This window comes from Notolabrus celidotus, chromosome 23 (genome assembly GCF_009762535.1).
Source record: "Notolabrus celidotus isolate fNotCel1 chromosome 23, fNotCel1.pri, whole genome shotgun sequence".
Lineage (NCBI taxonomy): Eukaryota > Metazoa > Chordata > Actinopteri > Labriformes > Labridae > Notolabrus > Notolabrus celidotus.
In genome coordinates this window covers 7,222,855-7,232,384 of record NC_048294.1, presented here as the reverse complement: position 1 = coordinate 7,232,384, position 9,530 = coordinate 7,222,855, and the positions used below count along the sequence as shown (strand labels likewise).

The following is a 9,530-nucleotide window of genomic DNA, read 5'->3' as shown; positions in this document are numbered from 1 at the left end:
TTGTTAAAGGTTTTGAATCCAACCTGGGGCCTAACCTGTGTGCACCATGTGTCCTGGCTGTCCTCCACTGGAATATGGACCATGATTTTCAACTGCTGCAATGTTCCTGAGATTCAATAAATCTAAACAAGTGCCAGGCAGTGTGCTGGTGGCTAGCAATAGCTCCAATCCAGCCTGTCCTTTGTGGTGCTTAAATATTTCTGCTTTCTCCCACTTAAATGTGAAGCAAGCATTTGAAATATGTTGATGCACTGGAAGGTAAATGCACCCCTGGGAATTAAGCATTGACAAGCAGCATGGTAGTGCGGTGGTTAAGATTGATGCAGTAGAGATTGCGGTAGATTTTGCTTCCCCTGAAATCAGCTGAGTGAACAACAATGTGCCTGCCTGCAAGATCTTGCTCAAAACATATTTGGGAATGATCATTGGATTTTTTCCAACCACTTTGCGCCCTGTGCCTTGTTAAAATATGGCTCTCAATCTGTAAGGACTCAGAGGGAGATGTCAAGAGTACCACTAAAAAATCATGCTACCTTGAAATACAAAGAAAGCTACTAGCAGCCTGTTGCAACACAGCAGGATTGGTGGTTTTAACATAAATCCCGCTTTTGACAAAGCGTATCTTGAGTAGGATGTGCAGATTCAGGACCCATTTCTAGGATCACAATTCTGTTTTTTTGCGATTGCGCCACCCAGTGGATTGGAGCAAAGGGCTGTTGTTTGTGACTATGTGTAACCCTTACCCTAAAGCCTGATTTATACTTCTGTGTCGAATTGCCACAGGTCTGCGTAGCTCCCGTATCTACGCAGAGGCCTACGCACGTAGGGCGTAGGGTCCTAGAGATGCAGTCCCAGAATTGCAGTCCTGAAACTGCAGCCTCTTGATCTGTAGACACCAAGGCTGTTTCCGAAACGGCCTGCTACATACTACTTACTAATGTAGTAGGCAGTAGGTATTGCCTACTACATACAGCGTTTGAATTTAGTATGTAGTATGACTGTTCTGTCCGATCTGTCATGCAGCATGCTGAGCCAGACTTCGCTGGATTTCCGGTTTCGGAAAGCGGAAGTAAACAACGGCGAAGCCGATAAATAAAATGCTTATTTAGCATCCATTTATGATTTAAAAAGTTAGGAAGTGGTTTATATGTAATTTGATAACTTTCACAGCACCCAAAAACAGATTTCCTCCCGTCAAAAAATGAGGAAAAAGAAAAAGCAGAACGAGCGCTGTGCATTATGGGAAACAGTACGCGAGGCAGACTGGTCCGATGCACACAGAGATATTTTCCCGAATCAGTAGACATCCGGGGAGTTTTGGCATACTGCAGATTTTGCTCTTGTTCACATACTACTTACTACATACTGAATTTTGGACATATCAGTACGTACTGCTAGTATAGTAGGCGATTTCGGAAACAGCCCAAGTCTTATAGAGTCCATGGTAGGCACACAATTATGAAAATAATTAGGGGGTTGGGGGGGCATAGACACCATCTGGGTCCGCCCCTGTTTCTCATACTCTTGCGCAGACGCACTGTGAGTTGTGCACATTACTTCCAATAGATGAGAGCAGAGGCAGCAGCAGGGCGTTTCTAAATAATAACCGCTGGCACAGAGAAGGGGAGGGGACGAGCCTCCACTAAACATGGAAGGGAAAAGAGAAAGCCAAGTTGCACATTGAATGTCTAAATGTCTGCTTTTACAAGGGAACACTCGACAAGGTAAATACAAAAATCCTTCCACTCTGATTCCTTTTAAGAGTTTGTGTTACACTGCAGTTAGATCTGAGACTGGAGAGCTGAACTAAAATTGCTTGTGACAGGAAATACTTAACTTTTTTCTTTTACATGGAGACAGATTTGAGTTAGTCAGCCGCTCCTTTGCGTAAACTGTAACCAATCGCGCGAGAAAAGTCTCCTCTCAGAGCTGTCTCAACTTTCACCACCACATGGGATCGTGAAATCTGTCAGTGTTGCTTTATTTGTTGCCAAAAAATCTCTCCATAGTGTTTGATTCCCTCTTCACTTCATAAGCGGATGTTATCTTTAAAATGAAAGATCTGCTTTGGCCAGCTGTTCGAGTTGATAAACTTGAGAAAGTTGCATGTTTGACAGCTGGACCTGACCGCACCTACCACCAGGACTGCATGCTTATCTGTGTGAGACACATGCCCTGCTGAAAAGTCTCATATGACCCAAAATGCACTATAATTAAACCACTTGAATAGAATGCATTCTACCTCCGTGCGCGCCCTGTTATTACGCACATTTCTGCACCCTATTGTGAATAAGATATCTGTGTAAGAGTCAGCATGTATCACTCCCCCTCTGCAGACACTGTGCGTGTCTCGTTGCAATGCAGGTCTATTTTCTGCATGGCTTTAATGCAGACACTTTGGATATTTCATTTCACAGTGTTTGGAACATGAACCCTGCGTGCATAAATCTGAGGGCTGCCCAGAGCGTAAATATTTTTAAAGGCAAACTCAAGACCTACCTTTTTAGCCTTGCTTTTAACTAAGTTTTAACTAAATAAACAGAAATAAAAAAGGCAACAGATGGTAATAAAAAAAAAAAAAGAGACAAACAAACAAATAAATTAACAAATAAAGATCCAATACATGAGCATCCTGAACAGCAGCAAACAGGCCAACCAAGTGGGCATTAGTCAGCAGGCATCAGAGTCAACTCCTTTACAAACTCAACAAATAGAGACCATACTTTAGTAAATTTGTCTGGGAGACCTCTCAGTGTATGTCTCATTTTCTCGAGTTGGAGCAGAGATAGCAACTCATGTACCCATCGTCTACAGGGAGGGGGTTTATTAGATTTCCAAGTCATCAGAATGAGTCTGCGTGCGATTAGGCTACTAAATGCTACTGCTTTCTTCTCTGCATTTGTGGCATGAGTATCTATAGGTATCACCCCAAAAATGGCTGTGAGTGGGTTGGGCTTAAGAGGCGTATCACACAGAGCAGAAAGGCAGTCAAAAACCGAGGACCACAAATTGATCGAGGAGGGACAAGACCAGAACATATGGCCCAACGAGACTGGGTTATTGCACCTGGGACAGTTGGGGTTAACAGTATTTTTATTCTTAATAGTTCTATTTATTTATTTATTATCTATTTCAAATGTACTCACTTTCATTCTGCTTTATTTATTTATGTACTTATTTATTTATTTTAAGTCTCACATCTTAAGTTATTTTAATGGTTTAATATTTTAGTCTTTTATTATCTTAGAAATGTATTTTACTTTGGTGATTTTAATTTCCTGTTTTGAGTTTTTATCATCTTATTTTACATCCAGTGTTTCCTCATTAAGATATCATGAGAGCGTTTCCTCAGTTCGTTCAGCAACTTATTTTTTTATTTTATTTATTTATTTTATTTTAATTGTTTTAATTACTATTGTTGCATATTGTGTTCTTAACCTTAGGATTATGGGGTGGGTTTGGGGTCGGGCTGGGGTGGGATCTTTTTCTTAATTTATTCTATTTTGAAGTTATGTACAGCACTTTGTGTTACAATGTCATTGTATGAAAAGCGCTTTATAAATAAAGTCTGATTGATTGATTGATTGATAAATACACCCGGGGCGGTCAGAATGCTTACCCAGCTAGCGATGTTTTGTCCTAAAAACATTCTGTTAATGTCACAGAGAATGTTACTGTAATGCTTTCAGCAGGAAGTTTGCTTCGTGTTCAAAGAATGTTCTTTTGTAACATTCTCCAAAAACATTCAACAATCTGTGACCCAAAGAATGTTATCAAACATCCTTTGAATGAGAAAGATAAAACATTCTGTCTTTGTTCTAATTAAATACAACATTTTGTGATTTGAGGCGTCAGAAACATCCTGAAAACATTTTTTACATGTTGCTTTGAGAATGTCTCTTCTTTGTTATTAAGTAACATTATTGGAACATTTTATAAAAAACAGTCAATAATTTGTTACCTACATAATATTATCCTCTGAATGTTAAAGACAAAATGTTCTTCCGTCATTAATAGTTAAAAAGGAACATTTTTAATCCGATAAACATCCTTAAGATGTTCTCTGACTATAAACCCAAAACCTTGTCTATTATCTAAAGAATATTATCAAAACATCCTCTGAATGTTAAAGACAAAATGTTCTTCTTTCATTATTACTTAACAAAAAAGGAACATTATTTAAATCGATAATATGCTTAAGATGTTCTTTGAATGTTAAACTCAGAACCTTGTCTCGAAACATTATCAGAACTTATAGGGAAAGTTAGCCAATGTAGTGGGAACATTCCCTGCTAGCTGGGTATGCCCTGCTGAAAAGTCTAGATTTAAATAATGTTCCTTTTTTGTTAACTTGAATGACAGAAAAACATTTTGTTTTTAAAATTCAGATGATGTTTAGATAATATTCTTTGGATAACAGACAAGGTTGTGAGTGTAACATTCAAAGAACACCTTAAGGATGTTTATCGATTTAAATAATGTTCCTTTTTGTTAACTATCAATAAAAGAAGAACAGTTTGAGTTTGATGTTTTGATAATATTCTTTAGGTAACAGATTGTTGAATGTTTTCCATAAAATGTTCCCATAATGTTACTTAATAACAAAGGAGAAACATTCTCAAAGCAACATGTAAAGAATGTTTTCAGGATGTTTCTGACGCCTCAAATCACAAAATGTTTTATTTAAGAACATTCTGGTGATATTTAATTAGAACAAAGACAGAATGTTTTATCTTTAAAATTCAAAGGATGTTTTGATAACATTCTTTGGGTCTCAGATTATTGATTGTTTTTAGAGTACGTTATCTGAGAACAAATTGTGAACTTAAAGAGAGCTTCCTGCTGAGAATGTTTCAAGAACAGTAGTCCACTGTTGTCACTTAACATTTTCTTAATGTTTTTAGAGAATGTTATTAGAGAACATTCTTTGAACACAAAGAAAACTTCCAGCTGAAAACATGTCCATTCTCTGTAACATTAGCAGGATGTTTTTAGAACAGAACATTGCTAGCTGGGAACCCTGCATGCAGAAATACACCCGGGGCAGTTAGAATGCTTACTCACAGCACAAACACCAGACCTCACACACCCACAGGCGTTAGAACCAGAAGGCAATCCACGTCCCTCACCGTGTCGTGAGGGAGAAAAAAACACTAGTACAGTAGGCACAGACACGCATCAGCAGAATTAAGCAGAAGTGACACTGTACTGGTGTTGTAACATTTATTCCTAACTGTTAATATGACTTCTGTTTACACACGCAACACCTTATCTTTATCATTTATGGCCATATGCTTGCAATACTGTGGTCAAACAACACATAGTAATGATGTTGCATTGTTTGTTATGGAGAAAAAACACCATACCTTTGGAGTTTTGCCAGTACAGACCTTTGACATCTCACAGTGTTAGAGTTTTAGTGCAGAACATGTGTTCACAATGTTCTTAAATCCTGAATTTATTTGGATAAGCTTTCCTAAATTCGGATTATTCCTTACAACTTCAATTATCACCATATTTTGATTGTAGCAGCTCGTGGCAACACCTGAGAGCTCTGTGTAATGTGTCTGGACTAGTCGTCTACTGCTTGTCGTTTCTTGTAGATGTCACTACCTGCACTGAGGTAGAGGATATCCATGTGTGTGTGTGTGTGTGTGTGTGTGGCTGAAGGGGGGCTGTGTAAGTGTATTTCACATGCAAGGGGAGATGAAATATTCATCATAACCAGATTGGAGTCACATGGGGCAGAGTGTGCCCCGATAACATACAGCTGAGTTAAAAACATCAAACGGTTTGCATGGTATGTGTTCTTGTAGTTAAAGGGATGTTAGCACGCTTTCTTCATAACTAATTTTAGAACATGATTCATTTAAAAAAAGAGACATACTGTACTGCAGTATGCTGGGATTACAGCATTTGTTCAACTTTAGGTATAGGATCTACTGCATCAGGTTAGCAGCTGCAGAAATGAACTAAGCATGAGGATATAGTGAAGTTGTAGTGATAGGCAGGTCTTTTTTAAAGGGACATAATGATAGTAATAATAATACATTTTATTTAAAAGTGGCTTTCTCAACACTCAAGGTCACATTACAGGGAGATTAAAAACTCAATAAATACAATAACACAATAAAATAAATGAAAAGAACAAGCAAAGTAACACCAAGTTAAAATGAAGCAGTGGAATTAAGCAGAGAATGCAGCTTGGAACAGATAGGTTTTGAGTCTAGATTTGAAGAGGGGTAGACATCCTCTGATTAGGTCACTGATGTATTTATTTAGCATGATTAGTACATTTTTCCAAACAAGTTACAGTTTCAAATGTTAAACATTGCAGAGAGGATTTCAAAAAACAAGCACAGGAAGGATTTATTTCCAATTTTGCCTTTTATTTAAGAGTTGTGACATTTCTTGACGAGTGTTAATTAACCAATTAAACGCATCAAGGTCATACATGAGCTTAAATGTGGGATTTCAACCTAAAAATGAAAATTTGAACATTTGTGACTCACTTTTTGACACACGGTTGCTAATATTCTTAGTTTTGGCCCACAATAATTTTAACCTTTTCTGTTTTCGATGTTAGCTTTGTCAAAATTTGGTAGTCGTGATATAAACATCAGTTCGGAGAGAGATTTCGAATGTCAACACTACCCCTCCCCTCTCTGCTGTCGTAACCTCACCCACAAAAGATCTAGTGCCCATTCTATGAGGAAGTAGTGGCTTCCCAAGGGGAATAATAACATTGCTTGATACAAAGACATTGGAAAACACAGAGATTTCGCGATAGTCTCAAATTACTTCACTTATAGATGAGTACCGATAGGTATTATGACCTTTTCTCCAAACCCAGCAGAAAAAAAGTAATGTGTTTTACACCATTCCTGCCAACAGCAGCTTTAAGTCTTATACTATTAGTGGTCACAAAAGTGTTTGTAGTAGTTTTAGTACAGCATTAAAAGAGTAGATATAGTCTTAAATATTGTTCTTCTTCATAGAAGAAGTTAAGCACTACAAGTGTTAGTTTCTTCTACTGATTGTTTGTTGTCGCAGTGCAGTCAAATCAAGGATTTAACCCAAATAACAAGACTAACAATGATCTTTATTTTCAATAGAGTACAACTCTGGTCATGCATCGTCCCTTTGGGTTTTGAAATCAGCTAGCTCTGTTACATTTGTTCAACAACAACAACAACAACAACAACGCAAAATCTGAATCTTGTGCTCTAAGTGAAAGAAAAAAATGTATTTAGTTATGGTTTTAGTAAAAAAAAAAACCAGTACAGACCTAGCATTGTAGTAAAATGAAACCCCACAAGTGTGAGCTCTTGTCGGTAGCTAGCTAATAGGTGTTGTAGCCTGGCAGCAGTAATACTTGTTGTTCCCTTGCTAGTGGTAGAAGGTGGTAGAAGTTGAAGTGCTGCTCTTGCTATCAGCAGAAGTCTTAGCAGAAGAAATACATCTTAGTCATGTTTGTAGAGCTCTGTAACAGATGTAGGAAGCTGCTGTTGTTGCTACATGTTCTCTCCCTGGCTCTGTTGGCTGGAACATTTTTCTCTCAGTGAACTGGGCCGTCTTTAATGGGTGTGGTTCACAGTGGAAACAGTAACACTGCTTTGCTGCGCTCTCTTAGTCAATAAGAGCCAAACTCTGTGTGCTGCAGATATGACAGCTGAGTCTTGAAACAGGAAGAGTGTTTGGTTTGGATAGTGGAGAGTTGTAGCAGTAAAAAAGAGAGAGAGAGAGAGAGACAGAGAGAGAGCTGAAAGAAATAAATAAAGAGAATGATGTTAAAAATAAACCTGAAAGAAGCAGAGCGAGTCGCTACTACAAAGACAGGCGGACTTAGATGAACTCTTCACAAAGCTCCAGTTCTGTCAGGAGCTTCGGTGGCACTAATGACAGTTTACACTTCCTTGTCTTTGGCTGTGCTTAATTAAAGAGTCGCAGAAAGCTTTTGCTTGTTGCTGCCTTTCGTTGTGCATCAAGACTCAAAGAAAAAAACACACTCCTGAGCAGCCCTGTGCACATGAAACACCACACTCACACAGAGAGAGCTACGACCCCCCCACTTTGTTAAACGCCATTGTGATTAAACATTGACTCTGATGCGTGTCTGACTGACACTCTTTCAGCACCGGTGGTAAATGTGGCGCTGATATGCCCATTGTGACTAATCCCTTTGCTATGCATGTCGAGCATGTGTGTATATGGTTGACTGGAAAGAAACAGGGAGGGTCCACCTGCCTTTTGATCCCTTTACAGAGCGTGCATACAGTAGATGTTTTATTTTTGTTGCATGCACAGGTATATCATTTTGTATGAACTTGCATCTCTGCATTCTCGTGCTTTATCTATCTAATGTCTGGCTTCTTTATTTTAAGGGTTTACCTACTGGTGGGACAAGGAAGAAACTGAAACCCTGCACTCCTTTTGGCTTCTTGGACAAAAAATAGCAACCAACAGGGATTGGTTGAACAAGATCTGACCTCGCTGGAAAAGGACATTTTCTTCTGGAACATATTTTAAGCCCCTTCTTTGTGATTGTTATTGGATTTGAAGCTTCCAGCTACAGCCAAACCACAAGTACCGCAACTTAACAGAGGCCTGTCTTGTCAATATTTGATAGCTTCTAAATGGCTACGGATTTTACATCCTGATTTATGAGCCTTTAAAGCTATTACAACCTTCTTCAAGAGTTCAATACAAAATTGAAGCTACAGTAGGTCACAGTTGCCTCATAAGTTATTGATACGTCTCAACATCTTTTTGTATCACCCAACAAAAAGTGACAGTCCACCCTGCGCTCTTAACTCGACAATTCAGGATGGAGACGCACATCTACTCGGCTACAGGCATGGCCGCCAAGCTGAGAAGCCAATGGGATCGCGATGAGGGTTTGGGACAGAACCACAACGCCTTCAAGCTCCTGGGTCAGGACTACGGTTCCCTGAGAGCACAGTGCCTCCAGAGTGGGAGGCTGTTTGAGGATAATTTGTTCCCCTGTGCTGCATCGTCTTTGGGATTCGAGGAGCTGGGACCGAGATCGTCCAAGACCCAAGGAGTGCGCTGGATGAGGCCCACGGTAAGAGAGTGAAGTAGTGGAATCAGATACATTTGTCGCTTTGCCAACAAAGTCATGTTTAACTGCTTACTTACTTTCATATATTTATTGAAGCTTCTTGAACCATGACACCAGCAGTCAGTATGATCTGTGCTTTCATCTCAGCCCTCTGCCAAATTAACATGAATTCAAATGGGTATTACTTTTGAAGCTGCAGAAAAGGATTTAAATAAACCCTACAGTAGCTACACATAGGGTCCTCTATCAAAAAATGTTGTTAATGAGGATAAAAAATGTTAAATCTTCTTGACTTTGGGACCAGATTTTTACCTATTTGGCCTAAAACAGCTACAATTTAGAGCTAAGATGAAACTCAATCAAGGGTTGTTTGGATTTGTGTATTTTCTTGACAGTCCCATCAGAAATAATATAAGCCCTTGATACTTTGGGTAAACACACCTGTTGC

The 9,530-nt window shown here is 39.0% G+C and overlaps 1 protein-coding gene across 1 annotated transcript in view; it reads left to right on the top strand.

Annotated features, from left to right (window-relative positions):
• Positions 1-1,595: 1,595 nt before the first annotated feature.
• capn1 (calpain 1) overlaps positions 1,596-9,530 on the top strand; it is a 45,889-nt gene continuing 37,954 nt past the window's right edge. The window contains exons 1-2 of the mRNA XM_034676917.1: positions 1,596-1,724; positions 8,385-9,085. Of these exons, the coding sequence (XP_034532808.1) occupies positions 8,828-9,085 (258 nt within the window). The 5' untranslated portion in view covers positions 1,596-1,724; positions 8,385-8,827. The remainder of the gene's footprint in view (positions 1,725-8,384; positions 9,086-9,530) is intronic.